Source organism: Myripristis murdjan, chromosome 16, assembly GCF_902150065.1.
Source record: "Myripristis murdjan chromosome 16, fMyrMur1.1, whole genome shotgun sequence".
Lineage (NCBI taxonomy): Eukaryota > Metazoa > Chordata > Actinopteri > Holocentriformes > Holocentridae > Myripristis > Myripristis murdjan.
The window spans coordinates 13,258,598-13,286,081 of record NC_043995.1 but is presented as its reverse complement, the minus strand read 5'-3'; the positions used below and the strand labels follow the sequence as shown (position 1 = coordinate 13,286,081).

General features: G+C 42.7%; 1 protein-coding gene across 5 annotated transcripts in view; it reads left to right on the top strand.

The window, feature by feature from the left end:
• oxr1a (oxidation resistance 1a) overlaps positions 1-27,484 on the top strand; it is a 148,071-nt gene that overhangs the window by 107,254 nt on the left and 13,333 nt on the right. For 3 of the 5 annotated variants that reach the window (XM_030071765.1, XM_030071763.1, XM_030071766.1), the window contains 6 exons: positions 6,689-6,796; positions 8,467-8,580; positions 20,890-21,042; positions 23,022-23,206; positions 24,332-25,008; positions 26,635-26,800. In XM_030071765.1, coding sequence (XP_029927625.1) covers positions 6,689-6,796; positions 8,467-8,580; positions 20,890-21,042; positions 23,022-23,206; positions 24,332-25,008; positions 26,635-26,800 — 1,403 coding nt within the window. The remainder of the gene's footprint in view (positions 1-6,688; positions 6,797-8,466; positions 8,581-20,889; positions 21,043-23,021; positions 23,207-24,331; positions 25,009-26,634; positions 26,801-27,484) is intronic. The other 2 variants (XM_030071768.1, XM_030071767.1) reach the window with 1 other exon arrangement.

Below are 27,484 nucleotides of genomic sequence, written 5' to 3'. Positions count from 1 at the left end.
ACCTACATGCTGGAGGCTGTGCCTGTTCTTTAAATGTAACCAACAAGTAACGGCAGGGAGATAAAACATTGTTTTTCTTTAGTTAACATACAGCCAGCCATAGGCAATACATTTACATGTGTTGTTGACATATTTTGTGTCAACAAGGGAGGTGACATCTCCTGTCACATCAGTCTGTCACTATGTAATTTTCCCACACATGATCTTGCCTTGGACCTAAAACATGACTTGCCTTTCCTGTCTTTCTTTTTTCTCATTAAATCTCTCTCTCTGTGTTGGTAAATAAAGACTGTCAGTCCAGAAGCACAGTGTCTTTGGCCTGACACAAGGACCCATTCATGAGAGCTTGAAAGTGAGACAACAAACTTGTTCTCTACTTGTTCTGTGTCCCCTTGAAAAAGACAGACAGAATAATGTGACTTTGTCCCCTATTATCCACAATAGGTCTAAAATTAGGTCTACAAATGATCAGCAAGAATCGCAATACACATGCCATTAGGGTAGTAACGACAAAGTCGCCATGGCAACTGTCATGGTTAAGCTGGGCTTCATCCTTCATTATAAACTGCCAGTGCAGTAGTCCTCTGATATGGCATTATGGGTGATTAAACTATATACTGGAGTTTTATTTCCAGGGTGATGATGCACTCAGTTCATTGTGCTGATTAAAATTTGCCTTTGACCTTAATTATGTATTTCTTCTGTGCTGTTGTTGCATTTTGCATTAATAGTCCAGCAAATGGTTGCATTTAAATGCAGATACCACTCAATACCAATTTAACCAAGAAGCTGTAGCTCTGAAATAGCATCTTACTTGTATAGTTTGCCTTTTACATAAGCAGTTTTTCTCATGTTTCATACTTGTGTTCCTACTAAGATGCCAGAGGGTTTTTTGGTGAAGCCATTAGTCTTTTGCCATCCAGCTGAGCACCATTGTTGGACCCATGCATACTCTCCTGTTCGACAAGGTGACCATTAGCTACTTGTCAGTTTCTCTCAAGATGGCCGCCACAGCCTTAGCATTCTCTTCCAAGGAGGGATGTCACCCTAACAGGGAGTGCCTTAATTATTCATCCCCGGTTCCATGTGAATAATGGGCCTTATTGATCCAGAGGATAAGGAGATAGGGACTACCTGTCATTAGTGGCTATGATCCTGATCATGATGACTCTCTCAATCTCAATCTCTCTTTCTCTCCCTCTCTCTCCCTCTCTCTCTCTCTACTTTCCATTTCTCCCATCAATGAGTCAATAACAGGTCTTTACCAGTGGGTCACGTTTGCATGTCCCCCTGTCCTCTGACAGAAAATTGAGTTAGAGACAGGTCGTCTTACAGTACAATCAATGGCTGCATTTCTTGAGTAGGGTCAGATGTGCATGTGTCATTTTAATGGCACCTTGACAGGTCAGTGATGTTAAACGCCTAGATAAAGGCCCAGTGTTACAATCTTATGTAGGTAATGTGATTCATAATCACAGTTAATGCTTGCTTAAAGGGCCAACCTAGATCATATTATTATACCAGAGTTAGTACCAAGATCACCTCCCCTCTAGCTTTGCTCCTGTTTACCTCATTGGTCTAAAGGTATTTTTTGACCTGTATCGATTGACTTGCTAAGCTCCTGATACAAAAACATAAGGTTTTGATCCATTTTGTAGCAAAAAGCAGAGGCTTTTCATTTTTTCATGTTTTCCATTCGTTGTAGACCTTGGTAGCCCAAGACATGACCTCCTATTTTAAGATAGCAAACAGAATAGAAATGCTGTGAATGTCCTAGAGGTCTGGATGTCCTATAGGTTGTTTGTGTGCTGCACAACAGAGGAGCTATAGAACTAAAAATAAATAGTTCATGGATGAGACAGAGCAAATAGCATCCAGGGAGAATCGATCTTCGCTGAACTCTCCTGGATGAAAGCCTCTGACACTGTAGGAGCCCATCTGATGATTAACTCTTTATGTTCCCAGCTGAGTCAAATAAGAAAAATCTTTGTCATCCCCCAAGATGTGCTCAACTTTCATTCTTTAAAATGTTAGCCATGTACCAAGGACATTGAACAAACACAAGTGCCAAACTGAAGATTGTAAACAATGTTTGCATGGAACAATTTGTTGGTCAGCGCAACGATAATTTCTGATGTCTAGGAGGTGTTATGTTATTTTACCATTTTTATGGCTACGTTATAAATACATGGTGCGCATGCATATAACTGTGGGTTGTCGTAGTGTCACTAACACTTTGCCACTGCTGGTCTGATCTCTGTGATGCTTCCTGTCCTCTTTGAGACAGGAGATTTATCAACATGATGTGCTGGTGTTGTCTGAATGAAGCAGTACCACCCCGCCTTTACAAATCTGATGAGACGCCACATAAATCACGCCGGTCCTTGATACTGTCATATACTGTCAAAGAGCAGTTGTTAATGACAGACAGTTGTGAGGAAAGGGTAGACAGTTGATGCTTTACAGTTTATTAGAGTAGAAAAATACCCATCATCACTTCATCCTCACATCTCTTTCATTGTATTTCTCCTCAGCTTTGTTGTATTCATTGTTGATGCTGCAGTTCTCATTTGTTATTTTGGCTCCCGTTGGCAGACCAAAGCACTGAAGTATGTCTTATTATGCTGTGAAAGTCAAATGCTGTGCTACACTTCCATTTAGCTTAATCTCAACTTTGATCAAATTATTAGATTAAATCTGGCCTGATGAATGAGCAGTGAATGTCTCAATGTATCAAATAGCATTTTGATTTATGAAGGATGCTTTTTAATATGATTTGCTTCTAGAAAATGATCAAATTAACATTTAATCAAGCCAGACAATTTAATCAGCTCAACAAACTGCTGTTATTGTGTATCTCCAGTTTGACCCATCAAGGAGATCTGTTTATAGAACTGGGCAAAAATAGACATGCGGATTTACAGCCAATTTTACATGTGAATCATTTTGCCATTTATCACTAATTTAATGTTGAGTCATGACTGTTGCGTTTCATTTTTAATCTGTTTGATTGTCAATGGTGGGTGTGAAGGAGGGCTAAAGGACACTTTGAAGTATTTCTAAGCCTAAAGGTTTGACTGTGGTCTTGACAGCTCTTTATCCACTAACACCCATCTGCATCCAGGGACCAGCCATGCACATGGCCCTGCAGTCTAGTCTAGAATAGACTAGAACTTCTGCCCAGCCTTGTCGTGTTATGCCCAGGCGAGAACAGCGCACCAACACCTGGCAAAGTAAAACTGCTAAATCCTGGCGCGCCCAGCGTATTGCACACTGCATCCCTCCTCATCTTTGTTCATTGTTGTCCAAAGTTGCATGCAAGGCTGACTCAGCGAGACTGTGTCCCAGCAGCGTGACTCACCTCAGGTCTGATTAGTTCTCCCCGAGAGGGCAAGACATCCCACCCTGCCCAGTCTGACCCAGTACATCCTGGCCCAGTCCAGCCCTCACTCCGAGCCTGCCAAGCACCTGGCACAGCCTCAGCCCAGCCTGTCTACATAGTCCCACCCACATCACTGATGGGACCATAAGTAAGATTTTTATGCCCTGTAGTACAAAATTACCATAATATATTTGTGTGGAGGCTATATTGTTGGTGATTAATACCAATGACTCAACACTTTAAAAACCCACTTTCTGGCTCTCTCTCTCTGTTTTGGAGCAAATAGCTCCTTTCCCATTGAAATTCAAAGACGCTCCCCTACTGGCATTTCCTAGCTGTGCCAGAAGGTGTGACTGTGCAGGAGAAGAAAAGGTCTACCGGTCTTGTTGCACCTGCAAATGGTCACTGATAGATCTCGATAAAGCTCATAGATTACTCAGTGCCCCTTTATACCCCAGCATCAGGCTTAGCTCTCAGCTCTGCCTCACCCTCACTACAGTGATGAATACATTGGGGATTGGTAGTGGACTAAATCTGTCAACTGAGTTTTTCACCAAATTAAGCTACCGTGATCTTTGGGTCATTTAAAATTTTGCCATGTGCAAGACAGGCACTCAAAACATCATGAAGAGCACGCACTAACAAAACTTCGCTGAAGTTAATTTAGAATTTACTTAGAGCCGGCACAGAAGGCAGCGTAAACACAGTCGACATTTCCCAGAGTCTTCCTCAGGGTGTGCTGGTTGTGTGCCACATGAATGTCTCGGGCTACTTGGAATGCACCATGACCTTGCACGACGTTATCACTTGAATTTTCTTTACCCCCACGGCATACAGTATAACATATAAAGAGCAAAAATGTTTCTTCCTTGTGCAAATAAAAGCTACATGAGATCCTGTAGGTAGTATGTGAAGAAGAATTAATATATCACTGAATACAGTACCTCAATACTGAAGTTGTGATGATACTGTAGGGATGACTATTGGTGCTTTCATTAGATTTTTATGCACAGGAGATTTTTGATAGCGCATCAGTAGTAATGTGGCTCTGATGACCAATCAGGGAGATGCAAATAATAGAACCACTAGTGTACAGAAAATGGCATCCTTAACTGTAATTCACCTTAGAAATACTTGGGCCAACACTTATGCCATTTCATGATATTACAGTATTCACAATCCCAGATATCTGTCTATTGCCATATAATATCCTTATATCACCCAGTCCAAACCTAGCCTCATTTCACCCTACATCCAAACCTAGCTTTTCCCCATCCCCTCCCCCCCAAGTCATGTCCTCAGCTCAAGGTATCCCACCCTCAAGAGATCTTTGAATATTTGAACTACTTGATGAGTTCTTGATTTTGTCTTCCATTACCTTGAGGAGCCAGCATTTCTGGGGATTATCCCATATGGCTCATGGCTCTGTTGTTCTTGCTAAATCGTGTACACTTTGCAGATTTCAAATATTTGAAACACAAATTCCTTTCAGCTCTGTTTTAGAACCTCTTCATAGTTTGTGCATATTTCTCCTCTCTCTCTCTCTCTCTCTCTCTCTCTCTCTCTCTCTCTCTCTCTCTCTCTCTCTCTGAGTGTGCAAATGATTTTGTCTCACGATATGCTCTCTGACTCAGCTGTAACGCAGTGAAAGCTGTGATAATTTCTAATTTTGTATTTCATTATGGCTTTCAGTTGCTACCTGGAGACACATAAGCTGCCTGTGTTTGGCCCTTGAGTTAGTGCACGTCGTCCTCCTTAGCTGTATTTACTGTAACTCTGAAAGCATTTACAGACACGATTTGCGGGCTGCTCAGGCGTTCTGACTTTCTGTATTCTGCTTCTTCCCCTCGAATCAGTATGTAGCTTCCGAAATGACCCCGTTCGTATCATGTGCTGCTGCCTCACACACAATGATCCTGCTTTGCACATGTTCCAGTGTGACTGTCTGGTTCTCCTTACTCACATGCCCTGTGTGTATTAATCCTTCTCTACCTGCCTGTGACTGTGTGTGTCTGTGTGTGTGTCTGTGTGTGTGTGTCTTGGTGTGTGTCTCGGTGTGTGTGTGTTTCTGCTCATGCAAGAATATCCTCCTGGAAAGAAACTGTCATTCCAAGAATTTGGAGAAGCTGACATTTCTTGGTGTTTTTGTTAGACTGTTCACACACAAACGCGCACATGCGCGCGTGCACACACACACACACACACACACACACGCACGCACACACACATACATACATGCACACACAACATGACGGGAGCTGAGCCACAAGTCCCATGACTGCTGCACTAAAACACACTGCGCCATTATCCTATCCTAATTATATACAGCTCAGAGTCACCCTGCCTGTCTGTTTTCCCCCAGGTTCTCTCCCCAGAGCTCACACTTCTCACACATTTCTCATTCCTCTCTCTCCCAAATACACACACACACACACACACACACAAGGACTTTGTGACATGGCTGTCCCCCCTATTTGGAGGCAGAAACTCCCACAGGACATGTTAGGTACTTAACTAGTTCAGACACATGGAGCCCATCTCTGTTGTATGGATTTAAACTGCTGGAGACAAGCAAATGCACCTGTGTCACACTGCAGGGTGCAGCAGCTGAGCACAGGGTGTAGGTGCTAGTGTCAGCCTACACGACATGTTTCACCTCACCTAACATGCAACACTGTCTCTTTTAATATTTGCACTTACAGTTCATAAAATCAATGTAAACGCACAATGCACAGAGACTTGTGTTCGATGTTTTTAGGTGAAAAGAATGGCAGATGATGCTAAGGCTGGGTAATATGGGCAACATCAGATATCACCATTATCTTTTTCACAGTTAATATTGATGACAGAACAGCTACAGTGGTCTAATAAGGAAATAAAATTGCATCCTATTAGTGTAATTCAGCTTTTAAAATAAGGAAAAGACAAAATACATGTTATTATTGTGATATTCAAAATCCTAGGTGATATCCTGATAATGATACAAAGACTTTTGTTTACATTCTCAATTCAGATTTGTGTCAGCATCCTGTGAGAATCACCTGTAGACTGATTAGGAACTCAAAATCTAAAACCTAATGTACCCATATTAACAAACTGAATAGAAGCCTACTAATTATCCTGTGTTTTTCAGATTTTGCCTAGCAAAAAGGTTTCTTTCACCTTCTCCCATCAGTATCTGCCTTTTAAAAATACTGTGCATTGCAAGTCACATTTTTGTAAACTCCCTCGTTCTGCTTTAAGAAGATGCCCTGAACAGTGCCTGGCATGTGATTTTCTGTGCCTCTCTCTTGTTTTGTGGTCCAGGTGGAATCGCGGGACACGTTGAACAGCATTGCGCTCAAGTTTGACACCACACCCAACGAGCTGGTTCAGCTGAACAAGCTGTTCTCCAGAGCAGTGGTGCCTGGCCAGGTGTGAACTGCCGTGCACGCCGTCATTGATATATTCAGTCGCATCACTTCATCAGTGTCCTATAAAAACCTCATATCTGCAAAAGATGCCTGATCGCTTTATTTTGTAATTGAGTCTCTTGCTCTTTCTGATAATTCAGAAAGCAGTTTTAGTGGTTTGTCTTAATTCATCTTATACATCAGTTGTCAGTTACATCAAGTGGAAAATTTGGAGATATAAGGTTTTTGGGGGACACCAACATGCTGCATCTGTTCACCCACTTACTTTCTCAGGGCAACTTGTTGTCTCACTCTGCTCACATCCCAGCTACTCGTATCTCCATGTAATTGTCTATTCAATACGGTGTCACTTGTCTCATTTGGATGCGCCCCCGCATCGCAAAACATCCATTTCTGTATAAAATAGCATAATGCAATGTGGGATGTAGAAATTTCCCCGAAGAAACCTCATTCTTGACAGTGTGACACAGCCATCCATCTTTAGCCTGCTAAACCCATTGACACCTTCCCCACCTTTGATGTTTCCTTCCTTTTTTGCCAGAAATGGGACCAAATTCTGAATGTCTTTGTTGGATAATATGACAAATATCCAAAATGATATTTTGTGTCTGCATTTCCTGATGTCAAAATGAAATCCAGTTAAATGGATGCAAGCCACATTCGTCAATCCCTTCGGCACTCCCAGCTCTTGAGATGACAAATAATGCTGAGTTGAGCTGCGTCCAAACACTGGGCTGTGGAGAGCACTTACTGAACCATCATCTCTCTCCTCTCGTTCCATGAGAAACCAACAAAAACATGGCTGATTTTTTTCTAACCCCACAGCTGTAAGTCGGTTGACATCTTTCCCCTGACAAAACTCAGTGGTATAGTTTCAGCTGAGATAATATCCCATAATCTGCAATCTAAAAATAAAACTCAAAGCCAGTCACTTTGACACCTCTACCTTTTCTTTAGAATATACTTGTTAGATAGATCCCACTGAGATGGTAGAGGTCCCACAATTTATATGTACTCTACAGATGTAGAGATTGTAGCAGACCCATTTTGTATATCCCTGTTTTTTCATTTTTTCAGTATAGTGTGAATTTGGAAAGTCCCTCATTTCTGAGTCACAAAGGGATAAGTTTTATTCTGTTTCTATTAAATGATGACAGAGTCTACTTTTCATCACAGGAACAAATAGTGCCCCTCTCTTGTTTCTTGCTTGATGTCTTGCTGTTGATCTAACATAGCTGCCAACCCCTCCGTTCAGTCATTATAACACACTTCAGGTGGATTACACACCAATATTGTTGTTTTATCATCAGTATGTGTTCACCACTTAGAGAAGAGAACTGAATTAAATGTTAGCATGATAAAATGAAGCTACAGAGATTAGATGTGTGTTGTTTGTAACTATTTAAAAAAGATCAGACACCTTATGCCCGTTGCCAATGGTTTCCTGACACCTTCTGTCACAGCTGTCCTATTTTCCCCTTTTCTGTTTATCCCCTGTCAATAGCATTATGGCATCTAGATGATGTGATGCTATTTTCTTTGTCTGATGTGTGATTAGGCTTTATGAGTGTGTGTGCGTTTTATCTCTACCCATGTGTGCTTGTACTGTGTGCATGTGTGTTTGCACTAAGGCAAAGCCTGTGTAAATACAGACATGGATTGTGTTTGCAGGTTCTGTACGTTCCTGATCCCGAGTACGTGTCCAGTGTTGGGAGCTCACCCTCCCTCAGTCCCATCAGCCCCCTGTCTCCCACCTCCTCAGAAGCTGACTTAGAGAAGGTGACGGTACGTTGACCATACCTCCAGTGCACAATCACACACACTCAGAAAATGTCCAAAATCCTTTTTTTGGTTCACTTGCCAGGGGCTTTTTAACCGAATTAATTTACCTGGCAAGAATAGGCTATGCTGGCCAAAATAATCAATGTGCATTTTTTATTGAAATGTGGAAATATGCCACCCCAGACATTTTGAAAGGTTGCTTTGTGTGCAGAATCAGGTAAAAACTTGAAGCATTCATTAAAGAGACGGGCAGAGTCAGAGTTTTAATTTAAAACTGACTCATCCCTACAAAGTCTCGGTTTACCCCACTGTGAACGTCCACTGGGAGAGAAATTTGGCAGCAATATGACACTCCTCATTCACTAGAGAAAGGGTTTTCAGAGGATTGTGGTAAGGTGAGCAGCCAGAATTTGTGCATGTAGCAGGTGGGAGGAGTCAACCTCTTGGGCTACTTTATGCAAATTTTCAGGTGGCCACTACAGACGTGAATTAATCAGGTGACTAATTTGCACGTAATAGCTTAACTTTCCCGACGAAACATCACATATCCTGTTGTGCCTGTTTTTTTGATCCTGTCAAATAAAGTAGAGCAGCGGTTACTGTGTCTAAGCACCAAAATATTACATGATGCATCTTTGGAAGTACAATGATACAACAAAGCGAGCAGAGTCATGATGTCTGAAACCACGGCTGTGGATTGTGGTTGTAGGCACATTTACTTCCATGCTTTTATATGCAGTCAGTATTTATTGGGTAAACAAGCCTGCTGTGAAAGCAAAGCCTGCATTACAAACACACACACACACACACACACACACACACTCCCACACCCATGAGATGGTCATTATTTTCAAGTGTAGCTGCGTCAGGGCATTGCATTTGGACATTCCCTGTTAACCATCCAGGCAGCAGAGAAGCAAGAGTTAACACTCTACTGTTCTGTGTATAGCCAGCATAACAGCCAGCCAATCAACAGTCAGTTTGATTCAGAGCCATTGTTTTGAGACAAAGTTTAAAGACCCCCTCCATGCGTTCATTAAACCCCTAAAAACTCATCTCTGTTCATCAATATTACATATTAAGAAGTTTTTCTTTGGGGAAAAAAGCATCCCTTCATGTCTTAAAATGGTTTAACTCTGCACTTTGCCCTCATTTGGTATGCATGGATCTACGAATATGTGAACTGTCTCCGCCCACCCTCCACCTGCTTGCACACCAGCTCACAACTTTATATTTGATCATCTGTCTATGTAAAACAATTTTTTTTTTTTTTTCAGCAAATCTTAGTTGCACTAATATTGCACACTTGAAGCAGCCATTTTGAGTTGGTCTTATTTATTTTTTGAAAATACAACACTCAAAAAAAGCCACTCTCTGTCAGTCAGTGGGATTGGTTCCTTAGTTTTTACTTAGTTTTTACATCTTAAACCCTGCCTGTCTAAATCTGGAGTTTTGAGGCTGTGTTTGCGACACAGCAGTTTCAAAGTGGAAAAACTCAGCCATGGTGTTGACTGCGTATTTTGCTCCAGATCTGTCTTTTAGCATATGAAAAACACCACATGTACATGTTAACAAGGTGAAAAGCTTGATTTTCATCCGATGGGGTCTTTAAGAACAGGCAAAGACCAAAGACTGTATATCGAAGCCCTGTATCGAAGGCATTCCGATGTTGTCACCGTAAAATGTTTAGCTACTGCCAGGTTTTTAATTTCAGACTCTTCACTTAGACATGACAACATGCAAATGAACTCTTGGAGCCTTATGTACAGTATGCACCTATTTGCTTCACACACACATATACTTACAAGCTTTCTCACATACAGTACAAGGCCTCTGTATCTTTCTCCCTATCACTCACACACAAACTGCCACGCTCTCTCTCTCAAGTAAACACGTACCTTATGCACACATTTTCATTTTTCTCTCACAGCGCCACTCACAATTTTTGAAGCATTGTCACATTTTAAAGCTTTATTCATAAGCTTAGAATCAAACATCCAGAATGATGTGTCATGCTGTCAAGAACAAGAAAGACAATAAGAGGTGTCCAGTATTTTCCAAGGGCAGGCAAGCAGTGATCTGTGTGTACACGGCATAATATACTTCAGGACATTTATGTCCCTCCTCACTGATGGCTGTCTTGTATATTGTTTACTGCTCTATACTGGATGGCATTTCTTGTCAGATTATAAAATTATGTCCTCATGCAGTCTACTAAACCAAAAAAATGCCTATGCTCTCGCTATTACCTTTTCTAAACTGTAAAAAAAAAAAAAAAAATAGGCTATAGTCCTAAACTTTAAGAATGTGGCCAGGGAGGTGATTTAACATAAAATAGATTACAGTTTGAAGGCAAACAGGAATTGAGGAAATGGCTTCATGCCAATGTTAGAAGAGCTTTGCTGGTGTCATATAAATGAGATGTAGTAAATACCTCTCACAAATCATCCAAGACCAGACAACAGTTAAGTTGCTTGAAACACACCCAGCACTTAAATTCAGAAAGCTACCAGGTTTGTCTGAGCTACTAGGTTCTATTAGGGTCTATCATGATATTATGTAGTCAGCATTTCTTAGAGGAGGGTAAGACTTACGGGAATGATTGTGGTAAGATCTGTCGTACTGGGCTAAATTTGTCATTTGCTGTAATGATTCACATATAAGCATCATAAAGGTCCTACGTTTACCATATTTGCTGCACTGCTGCTGTGCTGCTTCATTCCCCAAATTAAACTGATTGCAAATCCTGCAGCACCAAGGTATCAGACTTATGTTGAAGGAAACTCTGAGGCCCTTTACACCTGCTGTTAACAGGCATCTCATGTGGATTATATTTTCACCTGAAGGTAAAGTGTTTCCCGAGCAAATACATCGAAATCAGTTTTTTTCTCTACCTCACCAAATGTAAATGACCTTGAACCTTGCTTCCTTTTAAGCAGCAACCCCCAAGACAGGTTGAGGTACATGGTAGTGTTACCTGCCTTCCATATTAGCACAAATTTTCTTAGTATAACAAATAAAATTTTACTCAGGAAACTAAAAAATACTATTGTGTGAAAAGTAGTCTCAAGCAAATGAATGTTAATCTCTGACATGCATTGTAACCATTCAATTTCTGCTAGATGAATGAATCTAAAATTACATATGGAGAAACCATGCCAGTTAATAGTTTTGGATTTCTTCAAAAAAAAAAAAAAAAAAAAAACTTTTATCACAGTGTACATTTATTGATTAAACTGTAGCTGAAATTATTCATTTCAGCTACATTTTTATGATTTCTGTAGGATTTGATTAATTTACTCATAGCAGGATAGGCTAACCACAGCCATCAACCAGGCAAAGGTGGATCAGCGGTGCCTGTTTTATAAAAGTTCATTATGATTTTATTCATGTCATCTCATTAATGGCCTTCCTTTCTTGTTGAATGTCACTGTTAATTGTGCTGCCAGTACAATAACCTCAGTCCCTGAACTGTCTTGGTTTACTGCTCTCACTCTCTCTCATTTCCTAAGATTTCCTACAGTATGTTAGGTTTCCAATAACCGCTAAGGGAGCATTCACACTTGTGCCCACTGACGGACATGATCTGTTTGGCCTCCAGTCCTGTATGTAAAAGTTTATGCACTTATACTGCAAAAGCAGTAGTTGATAATAATCCATGTCCCTGCTTCCTTGTAGATTTTGGGCAACATCGTCAATAAATAATTCAGGCCTGTGGGCTCTTTGGTGTACATGGAGCAAACACAAAATAGACTACTTCAAGTTATGTAGTTTAAATTGGTGCAAGCCCATTTATCACGTAGAGACCCAGATACAGAGCGATACTTAACACACATTATCACCTTGCTTGTTGTCGCTTTAGGTGGCAGCAGGGACAGATATTTCTGGAGGGGAAAGCTGAATGGATTTCCTGATTCCTCATATATATATACACTACCTCTTCAGTCTACCTTGTTCCATTCTTGTGGGTCTTGATGATTTCGTTGTCTTCCTTGAGTCCCGTCATTGTTCATTTGGAGCCAGTGACCATACGGATGACACATGAGCTGAGCTTCAGCAAACTTTTTCCCCTCATTATCTCTCCTCCAAAAATGTAGCTGGATGTTGAACCAGATTTTGCACACTAGACCCTCTCATCTACCTAGATTTTGAGATGCATTCTTCTCCATTCACATTTTGTTCCATAAATCAGCATGTCTCTGGTGTTTCTTTTTCTGGTCAACATTGAGGGTCCTCTGTCCTCTACTAAATGCTTATCAATAGCCCCCCAGCCCATCCAGCAAAATCAAAATTTATTGTGAAAATTCTTTCTACCATTCCTCATAAGTTTGCTGGGCACCCAGTAAACTACAATCTTTCGTGTTTATTCCATTAATATCTCATATTAAACCAATATTGTGGCCTGAAACACTGTTAATCCACTATCAGCGATAGACCTTGCATTTCTGGGTCCATTTTGTTATTTGGTATTGGACATTATATGGACAATGTAACATCTCATATTTCCAGCACTGCTGCAGTAGGATTTGATGGCAGATTTCTTTTTTCAATTTTCTAAAAAATCAGACGAGTCGAGTTTTAGTATTGCCCAAAAAGCAGGGACTTCTCTCTAGACTCACCATTTTGCACCCACCTTCAACAGTCATACAGGGAGAAGTCCAGTGTAGGAGAGACAGACACCAATTTCTATACAGAAGAAGAGCCTGAATAGACCATAAGACATGTTGAGTTTTGGTTAAGCGGTGCAACTCTCCTGAATAGAAAATCTCTTTTTCTGCTGTTTCTTTATCTACTACCTCCAGCTTCACATAGAACTCCCAGCTGAACACAACAAGTTCACACTCCTTCTCATGGGGTTGTTGAAAAGCATTCTGGGAAATGTAGGGAATCAATAATTGAAGCAGAGGTAGATGAAGCAGGTTTAGGGATCATGAGTAGATCAGAGAAGTCAGTTGCAACCCTGATCACAAAATACCCCCTGGAATGGACTGAATGTCGCAGATTGAAAGTGTTAAGCAGTGTAAGAGGTGGTTTTTCCTCTACGTGCCAGGTATAAAGGCACCATAATGGCTGCCATTTTGTGTAACACTGTATTGAACTTGTCCCTGACAGCTTCAGTAGCACAGGATAGGGGATACATTAGAGGTGAGGGTCCAGTCTGTCACGCACACCCTGTCTTGACTCCCTTCTGACAGCAGCTCTTGTGAGCCGTCTCCTTCAGGTGCTCCGTCTACAGCATCTGAATGAGCCAGTCATTAAGCACCGCAGGAAGCCCAGTGGTCCCTTAAGAAATATGACCCTTTATCCACTCTGCCCCCACTCCTCCCCAAACCTCCTTTCTGGTCTCCTTAGCAACAGACATCTTGTTTTGTCACGTTGTAAGGAAACGGGTGCTGCTGTCGCCAAAGCCATCACCGTCGCTGCTGCTCCACTTGCCATGCCAAAGTAGCGAGTTTACACCCCTCCCTCACCCCCCCTTCCCTTCTTCTGCTCTCCTCTCTGTCCGTTAATTTCTCCATGCTTGCCAAGAGAAAGGCTCTGTTCATTTACTACTTATCTATTTAGGTCATGCCTGCAAGAACAGGAGCATATTCTGTGGCTCTCGACGGAGGAGGATCAGAGAGAGGGGCTGTGACTGCAGAGAAATTAAGCCTTTAAAAGTGATGCCGTGTCTGATATTTAGAGCAACTAATGAACGGAGGCGCTTGCTCTCCCAGACAAGCAGCCAGGCAGCAATTATTCCAGGCAGAGGAAGTGTGCTTCGAAGGCAGAAGGGGAGGGAAGATTACCTCACCCAATGTGTCAGCTCTGTTTGTGCGTCTGCATTGTGTGCGTGTGTGTCTGTCTGTTATTTGCGTGTGCCTGCATGCATACCCCTATATGTCAGTTCCTTTCTCTCTCTCTCTGTTTCTCCTCTCTCTCATTCTGTCCCTTTCTTTATATTTGTTTGGGACTTACGGAAGCCAGGGTGTTAAAGAAGCATCCAGGTGCCATTTGATTTTAAACCACAGGAAGAGCCTTAATGACCCACTTGCCTTTTTTTTGTTTGTTTGTTTCAGAATCTCTGGCAGCTTTTAATTACAAGCCTGTTTTGGAGCTGGCCATTTGTGTCTCAGTGATGATATTATCGAAATAAATAGTTCTCGGATGTTTGTAGTAATAGCAATGCAACCAGCCAGTTGTTAGTATAAGCCTATTGGAGATGAGTGCCCTGAAGAGAAACTACTTTCAGGTGTTTCTCTCTTTTAGCTTTGTATTTATAGGAAGAATCAAATCCAGAGGCAGTTTCTCAATAGACTGTTAGATGTCAAAATGAAACGCAGTGGAAGCCGTTACACATGCCATAAGTTTTTCCACTGCTAAAAAAACAGCACATCCATATCAAAGAGTAAATGCTGTATATATTCCCGGACTATTCACTGACTTCAATAACATGGCGTAACTGAAAAAAAGGTCTGTAGACTATCTACTGTGAAATGTGGATCTACTATTTGCTTTGATGCACTGTGGATTTACAACATGGCCTACAGGCCAGTATGTAAAATACAAATGCTCTTATGCTATATCCACAAACCATCAAGTAATGTGTGTATGTGTTTTTTCCCCCTGGACTAAGCTAAAGGCCAGATCAGGCAGCTCTGAAGTGTCTTCATGCTCATGGTCTGCCTGCTGGCCTGCTGGTATTGGCAGCAAAAAGCAACACATCTTGCAGGCATGGATGGTTGGCTGGCTGTCTGACTGGCTATGTGTGTGTGTGTGTGTGTGTGTATGTGTGTGTGCGCGCGTGCGTGTATGTTTGTGTGTATGGGTAGCTGGCTGACTTTCTGGCTGGCGGTCTTGCTGTCATTAGATTATTTGGCAGCTACCGGTTTGCTGGCATACTTGCTCCCTGGTCATCTGTGTGGGTAGACATGTCCTCTTTGTCCTATCCAGACCCTCCCCGTGCTAATACTCTGACACACACACATACATGCACACACACTCACGCGCACATACACAAAATGACTGTGGCACAGCCAAGCTCCCTCTGCCCACTACTGTGACCTTCTCTGTCTCTTCCTCTTTTGGCAGCCATTCCTCCTTCCTTCCTCTGTCCATCCTTCCCTCCCTCCCTCCCTCCCTCCCTTCCTTCCGCTGGGGCGCAATCTAAAATTAGTGCGGGAGAAAGCAAGAACAGTTTGGATTACCTGTATAGCTCGTGCAATTGTGATGAGCTCACGTAGCTGAATGGGTTGACTTAATTCTGATTGTCTATTTTGGGAGTCTTTTTAAAGATAAAATGTAAACACCTAAGCTTTCAGCACAGTGAATGTAACATATCGGTACATCACATCGAACCCGTATTGCAATATGACAGACCAAACAGATTCTAGTCCAGCACCTCAGGCTTCAGATGCTTGATGAATACCAGCAGTGGGCTGCTCCCTCTTGCAGAACGCGACCATGCCCACAAGGTGGAGCTGTAGATTGATTTTTGATTGCACACTCAGTCACTGTCAATATCAAAGCTGGGTGGCACCTGCACATTCCCTCTCTGAAATCTTTATTTTTATATGTAGGAAAATCGGAACACTACACCATCCGATTTAAAAGGAATTTGGGCTAATTTGTTAAGGAAATGACCGATGTGTTATTGACTCTATCTGGCTAATGCTTAAAGGTTCCCTGAGTATATCTTTTATTTGACACTTTGCCTTCCTGATATATTGCCCTCTCCCCTTTACTGCCTCAATAAGGCTGGAAAGAAGTCATATTCTCTATCAGCCACCGGAGGACCTCAGTCTAGATTTGCTTCACTTAGACTGTGGGTGGAGAGAGAAATATAGGTGAGTGTCTTGGAGGATATTGATTTCTACAGCCCGAGTGCAATTGTCTTCTACAGTAGTCTGTACTGTTGTGCCCATCTCCTGTCCCCAGTGGTCAGTCCCAGCTCCTCACACAGCCGGCCTTACAGTGGATTGCTGTAATGCCTCTCTCCCTGCACGTCCCAAAACCCTCAGCGGTAATCTCCAGGTGGCTATGCCAGACATCATTTAACCCAGCACATCTCTCCTTCTTTTCGTACTTTGGCTCTCCTCTTCCTTATTTCCTTTCAGTGCTCTCTTGACCCTCCCTCCCCTCTTCATCCACAACAGTTATCCTATCTGCCATCATCACCCACAGTCCAAGACCAGTACAGCAGCATTTTAATCTTCAGATTTCAGTGCAGCAGCAGGGCCACTAGGCTGCACTGTGCTCTTTCTCTGCCTTTGATGTCCCACGCTGAACAGCCCGTTTCCAAGGTCTGAAATCCGGTCGTTTCAGGACACTCACTGTGTAGTTCTCACTTCAACTTCAAGTCATGTCTGCTGGTCTTCCTCGCAGATTATTAAATGTTTGTTAATTCTAAGCTCTTGTTCTTCTCTGCGACTGCTGACTCTTCAGTTTAACTTTGTAAAACAAGAATGAATTTCAAAGTTTGCATCTTTTCGTTACTTTTGTGGTAAATCTAAATATTGAGACCTAAGTGCTATGGTTTAAACACTGTAATTCTACAGCTTTCTTCATTTCTCCTTGGAAATAAAAGACTTGGGTATCATGTTCAAGGTTAATGTGGGGCTAAATATGACGACAGGAGAGTTTAGTATCATTCTGATCCACATTCCAACAGCACCTAAGAAAATATTGGATGCCTTGTGGGCTGGTGCAGTACAAACACTGGTCATATATTAGAGGATTTTACTAGCGTGAAGACAGCAGCAGCCCAGAGATGCAATATCCACTGAATTATCTGGAGTGGCTGTGCCGTGCTGAGGGTGTCAGCTTCCATAGCTTAAAACTGAGTTGATTTGTAGCACATTTGGGATCCATGTCTATCTGTCCATGGCATGGGTACCACATCAGTCAAAATCTTTAACCAATGCCTTTCTCCAGTTTAGTTCTTTCCCTCATCATTTCTACAAGCACAAAATTCAGTCTACCACAATTTCTAAGAGTTCATTTCAGGATTTTGGAATGATGGTCAGTCATTATTGATGTGTTATGACATTGCCATTGCCATTGGCTGGACTGACAGGAGAGGTTGCATCATGTCTCACCAGGAGGCAGCAGAGGTGTTACACATTTGCATACAGTCACTGGGGCATTCCTTAACAACTTGAAAAAAGAAAATAGAGATTTATGAAAATTGTCACAGAGTGTGCAAAATCCTGTAGAGGTACTCGAATGTTTGCTACAAGCTCAGTGAAATTAATTGGCCATGAATGCTCTACCACCTCCATTAGTCTCAATTCAAATTCTACTAAGAAGAATTTTCCACCAGCCCATAGTGACAAGCGCTTGCCATGGGCTGGCGGTCCAGTGCTGTGGTGTCATTGAGTCCTCAGTGCAGGTACAAGCATTTGAACAGTGAGCCAAGGTATGCATTTTGTATTAAACTACCTTTTTAATAATAATTCCACATCAAAAAATTAATCAAAAAACAGACTTTTGATAGTATGCCTCCATTAAAACAGATCAACTTAAGCTCACTGTTGCTTGTTTCCCCCACTGTCTGTGTTTACTCTTTCTGACTTCAGCCACTTATCATTCCCTGCAATAACATAATGCAGACCTAAAATTACTACATTATGTTGTTGTTGTGTTCAAGTCAGCACTTTGTCAAAATACCAGAGGAAAATTATTACCTATCACCTCATATTGCCTTATAAACCACTGCCTCCGACAGATAGGCAGCGGTCCTCTGCCAGACGGCTGTTGACAGTCCTTCCTTGTGTGGACATGTAAGTGTGGGATGTGTGATGGGTGTTATTTTGTTACCACCACATAACAGCCTTTCTCAGATGTGCCACATTTGATGACAGCGAATATGAGAGGGTGTTTGTTTTGCATGTGTATGAGGGAGGACATGTTTTGACACCCAGCTGCTTATTTCAGCCCAGGTGTGTGCTCTGCATGTAGCCAGTATATCCAGTGAGTCCACACATCAGTGTAACTATGTACACTGGAAAGGCTTACCTGATTGAATCATTTGGAAATACAGTTGTGTGTGTGTGTATTCTGTGCAGCATTGAAATCGCCACTGGTTCAAAGCAAATTCCCCCACGCAAACCTGATCTACACCAGCTGCAGCTCAGATCTTTAATCCTGCCTCAGCAGAGGCGAACTGCTCTTTTAGATTCACGGTCCTGATCTTCTTACGCTCTCAGGTTTGTGTCTTCAAAGCAGAGGCCTACTGTACTCTACTTTGAGCTTCTTCTGTCTTCATTTTACATTTTTAGGTGCCTTTCTCCTCTCCTTGTCAGAGAGGCTTGTTTTGGCTATAACAGATTGCCCGGCCCCCTCAGCCTCCCTAGCTGCCAGTGTCTGGGCTGGCTGCGTCGGTGTGGGTCAGTAGCTGCAGGCTGTTTGTCGACGATGCTGGGAGACGGAGACAGGGAGGTGTGGGGGCGAGTGTCAGGAGGCCAGCAGACAGTTGTTACGGGCTCTGGCTCTGCTCGAGCTCTTCACTGCTTCTCCACCGCCTCTTGACGTCTCAACACCCAGCCTGGTTGAAACCTCCCTCGCTCATACTCCCACGTACTCTCCTCTCTATCTCTCCTCTCTCTGCCCTTCTTTCTCTTCAGCCCTTTGTCTTCCCTCTGCTCTCTCCCTCCATCTCTGTCTCTCTCATTGCCTTTAGCTCTCTCGATCCCCTTGTCTACATTTCTCTTTCTCTAGCTCTCTGCTGCTTCCTTCATTCTTCATATTTTTCCTCTGCCATTGCAGTTTCTGTGCCCTTTTTGTCTTTCTCATGCCTGTTTCTTTTATTCCTCACCTCTTCCCTTCACCTTCTCATCTTCCCGTCCACACTTTGACTCTTGCAGCTGGACCTGCTGTCAGTCGGACAAACAGTTTCGCAGACAGTCCATCCCGCTGAAAGTTGTCAAGTCAGCCGCATTTGATCTATTCAGCTGCCTAGACAGCCCATCTTACAGAAAGTCTTTCAGTCAGTCAGTCAGTCAGTCTTCCCTGCGGACAGTTACTCAGACAGACGTACACACAGTCAGTCGGTCACTCCCCAGTGCTCAGGCATTGCATGGCAACAGGCCGCTAGTACAAGCACCCAGCCCACCACGAATTGTGTTTACAGCCCAGCAGACACACCATCTGTGGCAGATTGCAGATTTACGAAGGCATAGATGAAGAAGCGGTAACATAATGACTTTATACTATATGTGTCAACATACAAAGGCAACAAAATAGTTGTGACATGGTTTAAAATCCATGGACGGCTGCGCAACACTATCTGTGGCAGATTGTAGATGAACACGTGCAGGAAACGTGCTGGAAACAGTTGGTGGTGTTAATTTTTTGCCCCAAAATATTCTATTTGACATCTTAATATCTGTGAGGTGGTTTAATATAATGTTGTTTCCAATCCCTGCTTGTCTTTAATATAGTCAGAGATTTAACCAGGAGGGAAAACAGGATAGACACAGCTGCATGCATCTCTGCCTGTTTTTGATGGCATTGTCTAATTTTCCGTGTGTTTGTCCCAGAGTATGAGCTCTGTTTTTTGCAGTACACTTACAATCAGCTATCACGCCACATACAGCGCACACACACACTTCAGCAATCTTGTATGAACCACCTCTGCTCAAGTGTGCGATGCAGAGGAGTAATGGTTTGTGTATGAGATTTTCGAGGGCATGTTGGTCTCCATTTAAATAATGGTAACTAGGCATCAAGTTGTGAAAGAGCACAATAATTAACGCTTCAATCTCATATGAATATTTTTCACCTAATTACCACTGTGCATCTCAAACAAGGAAGATGCATTCATTTAGGCTCCTCGCTGGGTTTCTTTTAACCCAGTTGCCCCACTGTGCAGAAAATTCCTCTATGTTTATATAGAAAATATATTTAGAGACTCATACGCATTAGTTTGACAGTGGTACACACAAATTAGTTACACTATGTTGTGTCATGCAAATCAATCTTTTCCTCTTCACATCACTTAAAATTCCATCTATTTTGTTGAACCCTAGATAGATGTGATTCTTTGGCACTGATTTCTGTTTGTGAGCACCAGGGTACGGTAGAAGATAAGTATTTCAAGCGAGAGCACAACCACTGACAGTCTGGCTTTTATCAGTTTTTAATGTATCATGCGATTTTACATAAGGCATAACTATAAACATTTATTCAGCCTCCTGCCAGTGGTACCATAGGACAAACCAAAGCAGCATCTAGACCAGACAAACCTTCAAGTAATGGAATCGTTTACTAAAAACCGCTGTCTGTTCCCTCTACTCATCCATTTACTCCAATGCCTCCTTCGTCCCTCTCCAGGACTCCGATGGCCCACCCAGACCAGAGGGCGTTCACCCCCCAGTCTTCTCGGCCTTGCGCCAGGCCAGAGTGGTGTCATCCACCTCCGAGGAGGAAGAGGCTCTTACGGAGAAGTTCCTCAAGATCAACTGCAAATACATCACCGACGGCAAGGTGAGCTGTAAAACACACACTCATTCTTGTGTGTGTCTGGATGTGTGCATCTCCACTTGCGTATGTGTGTGAGTGTGCACTTGTTGAAGGGCGGTCTGTACCCTCCTGATCATGTGACAGACAAACACCGGCATGGACAGAGTGTACTGCCATAATCGAGAGCGTTACTTGCCGGCAGGAAAACAAACCCGGCGCTGAACACGGCAGATGGAGCGAGAAGAGAAGCAGTTGCATCAGTGTAATAATCAAAGTAATATGTTAACATACATGAGAACCGCCACCAGCAGGGAGTCGATGGCAAACTTTGCACTGAGAAAGAATGGTTTTGTGAAACGGGATTTGAAGACATGTTAATATAATGACAGACTTAATGGGAAAACTTAACCCTAAAACCTCGGTGATGTACCTTGCATTGCTGATTCAGTTTTGTTTTTATTTGGTGCTGTATTGTTTTTTGTTTTTTTGTTTTTTTTGTGGTTGATGTTTTTATTCCTGTGGATGAAAGTCCTTATGTACCTGAGACATTACTAGATATTTTAAACTGCAAGTTGATTGGAGAAACATGTTCAACTATCTGAAATATCAACAGTAAAAGTCAGGTTTTGGTGTAAGTCCTGCAGAATCAAAGAATAAGGGCTTCCTTTTAGACTCAGTATTTTGTGCCAGTGTTCAGCAGTTCAACATTTAGCAATTTCTACAATACAGTGAATCTTTGATGACTTTTTTTGTAAATTCAAGAAGGTGCAGCACAGTACAGCAATGCTCTCTCGGACTGACTTCAACTCACTTTTTCTCAACTGAAGAAACTCATTATATTATTGGTATAACTGTCACTTTTTGTACTCACCTGTAATTATACAGCATGGCACAGAGGATCCCTTTTTCTGCATTGTGGGAAATGTAGGAAACATAAACGTTTGCAGAGGTAGATGAGATAGGTTGAGGAAAAGTAGATACAACAAAAAAATAACTTCCAGATACATCACTGATGAGATCTGATATCATAAAAATATCATTGCATCTGATATATAAGATACAGGTTATTAAAATGCCTTAACATGTAAAGTGAATTATCAACATTTGGCACCTTTAATGGTCTTAAATAAATGTTCTGTTTTAAGTCTGTAGGGTTGGAGAGATCTCAAAGATGTTGCTTATACTGTGTGCATTACTTTACTAGTGAAAAAAATACTTTACAAACATATTGTTAGGGTGAAATTGTTCTTAAATTTTGTTAGAATTGTGATTGAAAATCCCTTGGAAAGTATTCAGTTTATATGGCAGGACCCTGTAGTCACCTGGTGTAACTTTACCCACTGTAAGACTTCATGTCTAATTTATGTTGCGCAGCGCAGTAAAACGGCAACATCAACAGTGAATATCTTGAACCCTTAGAGGGGAAAGATATGTTAAGCATAGAGATAAGAAAACCTACATGGACTTTTAATGTTTCCCTTGATACATTCGACTGTTGAACTCTGGCTCGCTTACTGGTCAGGACGTGGGTGTCTGTTGTTGTTTTTGTAGTTGATTCACAGTGGGCAGGATGGCAGCCTGCCGCTGGGTGGGTCTATATTAAAATGCACATTGCCTGACCAGGAGCCCTTAAACAAGTGCACTGTGTGTGCGTGTGTGTGTGTGTGTATGCATGTGTGCGTTCATGTGGGCATACCTTTGCACTGATACACTGCCCACATCCAGGCAGCTGCCCTGCTCTTACACAGCACAGATCTATGGTATTGAGCCACCGCTGATTCACTCCCAGGTACCAAATGAAAGCTCTTGAAGTGTTGAGTGCAGGTGGCTAATAACGTCTACTTGATTTAGGATATTTATGGTCTGAAATGGATGTTGAATTTGCCTGCCGGTTGTTTATGTAGCAGAGGTGCATTTTGATTATCTTCCCTGCTAAGCTTGGTCCCACGCTATCATTTTGTTCTGACCTATCCCTGTCTTTCTTCTCTCCTCGCCTTCCTCAGGGTGCGGTGAGTGGTGTGTTACTGGTGACACCCAACAACATCATGTTCGACCCACACCGGATGGACCCCCTGGTTCTAGCCCATGGCTGTGAGGAGTATGGCATCATGTGCCCTCTGGAGGAGGTGCAGTCTGCCGCCATCTACAAGGAGATTACCGACCCCAAGATCAGAGAGGCCGTGCCCGAGTAAGAGAGTCTAGCCATCGTGGTTTCCTTAGACGAAGTCTGAATCTATCCGCAGAGAAAAGCAATTATTATTTGTGGGTTTTGAAGTCTGTAAAAACATACACTTATATAATCTTGTGGATGCAAACACTGACCGCCAACTCTCACAATCACATTCACTAGCACACACAGTGTTATTCCTACAGCTTCCGTTTCCTTCTTATTCATGTCTCCTCTCAGTTTAATTCAAAGAGCTTTCCTCCTACTGACACACTCACTCTTTGTCACCAATGCACACTACACAAACTCACAGAAATGCAGCAGAATAACAGTAATCTTCACCATTTTTCCCTGCATCCATGGTCAGACTGCATCAGCAGCCAGACGACAGTTTAATTCTTTTCCCCCTCATGCCAGAATGAAAAGGAAGTGGCAATTACACCAGGGTTAATGAAGTATGCCTTCACCCTCCCACGTTCTGATTGCTCACCCCTTTATGCGTTTAGAAGCAGACACTTCAGAGGAACAAGAGACGGAACTGCCTCCCACAGATGCCAGATTTTTTTTTTTTTTAATATGCTATACTTTCATTGTTTATCATGCTAAATGTATGCTAAAATTGAATGTGGCAGAGCATTATGGAACCCTGTGGAGTCTTTTTTTTCTGTTTCCACTGGGCAGAGTGGGCTGGGCAGTGCTGTATTTAGCTGGCTGAGTGTTACCCATGGAGCAGTTATTGTGATGGCAAATGATTATTGTCTGTGCTGAGCCCAGCTGTTTTCTCAGCTGTGGTCTATTCTCTATTGTGCTTGCTCTCTCTCTCTTTCTCTCTCTCTCTCTCTCTCTCTTTCTCTCCCTCACAACACACACCCTGACACTTTCTCTTTTTACTTCTCACTCTCTCTGAACACATAGCTGAGCAACAAGTGTGCAGAGGATTTTTTTTTTGTATGTAACCCAAACTTCCTTTACATGAAGCATACAGATTTGTTGCTGGACATAACTTGAAATGAACGTAGAATATACACACAGCACATAGGGAATTTTATGTCAGATCATCATATGAATCCACTGAAGTAGTATTTTTTTCATCAAATTGTTGATAGAATGCATGTTTCTTCCCTCTCTTCTCTTCTCACGTTTTAGTGACCTGGAGCCTATGCCGGCAGAGAGACATCCCTCCCAACAGAAGGACGCAGAGCAGCGCCTCAGGGACCCAGGGGCCAATGACAGCGGCAGCACGGCCCCACGCAGTACTGAGGGCTCAGTCTCCGAGGATGTCTTCACTGAGTCTGAGCTGTCCCCAATTCGGGAGGAGGAGCAGGCATCTAATGAGGATCTCCGCCTGGACAAGTCCTCCGGCGCTTCGACAGAGTCCGTGCAAACTATCACCCAGGTGGAGGCCGCTGGCACCAAGGCGCAAGGCAGTGCCAGCGGGGCGGTCAGCCAGCCAGAGGAGCCCACCACGTCTAAGACCACAGCTGCAGCGGAGGACAATCCCCCAAACACTGCCACAGAAAAAGAGAGCCGCTCCCCCTTGGGATCCAAGCAGCACAGTGTAGAAAAACCACCAAGCACAGCGCCGACCACCACCAGCAGCACCACTAGCCAGGCCCAGGGCCCCAGCAGCAGCACTTCTCGCCCGGGGTCCCAAAGCTCAGCCACCCCTGGTGCCACAGACCCCAGCTCTGTCTCAGCCGGCCCACAGGGGGACGCCAACGAGAGGACCGAGGACTCCAAAATGGACACTATGCAACAAGCCAAGGAAGAAAAGAAGATGGTAGAGCAGACGGAACAGGATGGTGCACAGAACTCTGCAGAGGGTAAACACAGTCTCATGCAGTAAATCTTTAAACATACAGAGAAGCAATCACATACACATAATAAACCAGCAATCTGTTAGTTACACTTTGCATTCATGCTCAGATAGGGATGTTTTTTCCATAATGACAGCGCTACATATCTTTTGAACTTGAGAATTATAGGATGTGTAAGGTGATGAATCTGTCCCCATGTTGTCTTCTAATTCCATCAATACAGTCGTATTCTTCTGAAGGCTCCCAATATCAAAGTAAAGTTTGGGCTCTCTGGCTGCTTCAGAATCAGTTCTCCCGTGTTAGTTCCTGATAACCTTTATGTTCCTACTCTGCCTTGGTGCTAGTAATTGGAATAAAAAAGAGGAAGGGAAATGGCAGCCTCGCTGTTGTTATCACCTTGGCGGAGGGAGCTGGGCTTTATGGGGTTTTATACAACTCTTTGATCTCTAGCTCTGGTGGTCTGGGCCACATGCTCTCTTCTGGGCGATAAGCTAAAGCCTATCAAACACCACAATACCACAAATACACCTTGCGCCCAAAGCGGAAATGGTAAAAGTTAATATCAAGCCCCCCTTCAAAAACAGCATTCAGCAAGGTCTTTTTAACTATTGATATTTTACATCCTTCTCTGATTTGGATTTATGTGATTTTGGAGAAATACCGAATTCCACAAACCCTACAATGAAGTCCAATTATTTTGTGTCCCCTGCTGAGTTTAATTGTAGTCTGTTTGGCACGGGCTTTGCCTTCTTATCTGATAGTGGGCTCAGCATGTCACACTCTTTCACTTGCTTCCACATAACACCCTCTAGTTGCACACAAAGTTGTGCATCCAAAAAGATATCTCTACCCAAGACATAAGAGTGAGAGACAGAGACAGTGGGACAGAGCTTTGTCATTTTCTCCCTGGCAATTATTGTCCTGCAGTGAGATGGGCTGGAATAGCAGTTCTTATACAGGGGCATCTCAGCAGGGCTGCCCTTTATTCTCTGCACATTAGCACGGCCCACACAATCAGCAGCAGCAACTTCAAAAACAACCCACATTAATGCTGAATTAATGCATTTTGAAAATTGAATTTGTTCCACTGAGCTGTGTTGTCTAAGTAGATTAATATTTTTTGCCTATCATTATTGCCAGTAATGCAGTGCTGCCCAATAAGGGGTTCACAGTATGTCTCAGTGTCGTGTCACTGGCACAGAGATCTCTTTCAGCTTCCAGCATCAATGACCTTTTAATAGGCCATTGATAATGTACCGTGGGCAGAAGACTCAGTGCCGCTATCAATTATAGTGTTCTACTTCCATTTATTTCTGTCATCTGCTGTGTTTCTGGTGCAAAATGACTAATGCCAGCTGAAGTAGCCACTAAGCAAGGGAAGAAAACTAGGTCACATGAATAAAGAAAGCATTAAGAGGAGAATACATATGTACAATTGATCATGAAGATGCATTTAGTTTTCACTCTTCAGTTGAGAAAAACATTTGAGATGGAACAAAATGTTACAAAGTTTGCAGGTCGTTCTTACAGTAAACCATTTGTCCTGATTAGAACCATTACCTGCACTGTAAGTCATATGATAATTTGCCTTTTGTGTGCTTCTGTGAACACGTGGTGATTTCCATTTTCCAGGTACAGGGTCTGGGGAGAGGCGGAAGCACCGGTCTCACAAGTTCCTTTGTCTGCGGGTGGGGAAGCCCATGAAGAAGACATTTGTTTCCAACGCCAGCGCCTCCATGCAGCAGTATGCTCAGCAGGGCAAGAAGCACGAGTACTGGTTTGCTGTCCCACAGGAGAGGTTAGTAACTAATCCCAGGTCCCACTAGACCCACACTCACCCCCGTTTGAATATCTGCATATTAATGTTCTGAACAACCAAAACGATACATTTTAACACGATAATTTGTCACGCACCCAGTTAGGTGGAACTGCCCCTGAAATGCTAACAAAAAACAAAGCAGGGGTACATGGAGCAAATCACTGTGCAGCATTTAGTCAAATGGCAAACATAAAACAGTGGCAAACATAACATGAATGGATTTCAAACCTTGCAGCCATAATACAAAATATTCCTAACTTACCACAGTAGTCGACTGAGTCCCTGAGGCACCTCACCTCCAGTGCTTTTAATATTTGAAACCAATCAAATATGCATTCTTTGTTAGGTCTGACTCCCACTGCGGCTTCTGCCCATCTCTCTGTGCTGTTTCTGCCAGACAGTAATATGATTTATAATTCATTCACTCTGCAGGGAAACAGGCACACACTTTATTCCTGTGCTGGGGCACACAGAGCCCAGGCAACAATAAGGCTCTGCAAATGCAAGCTCCATGTGCAGTCTTTCCAAAGCCAATGTTTTGCCAATTGTTGTATCCTCTCAAAGGGTTTGTACATGAACTTTATTTGGCCCCATATTGAAATTAGAAATGTGTTTTTAATCAGAATGAAATCCTTAAATAGGCTTGGCTGGTTTATGGGTTTT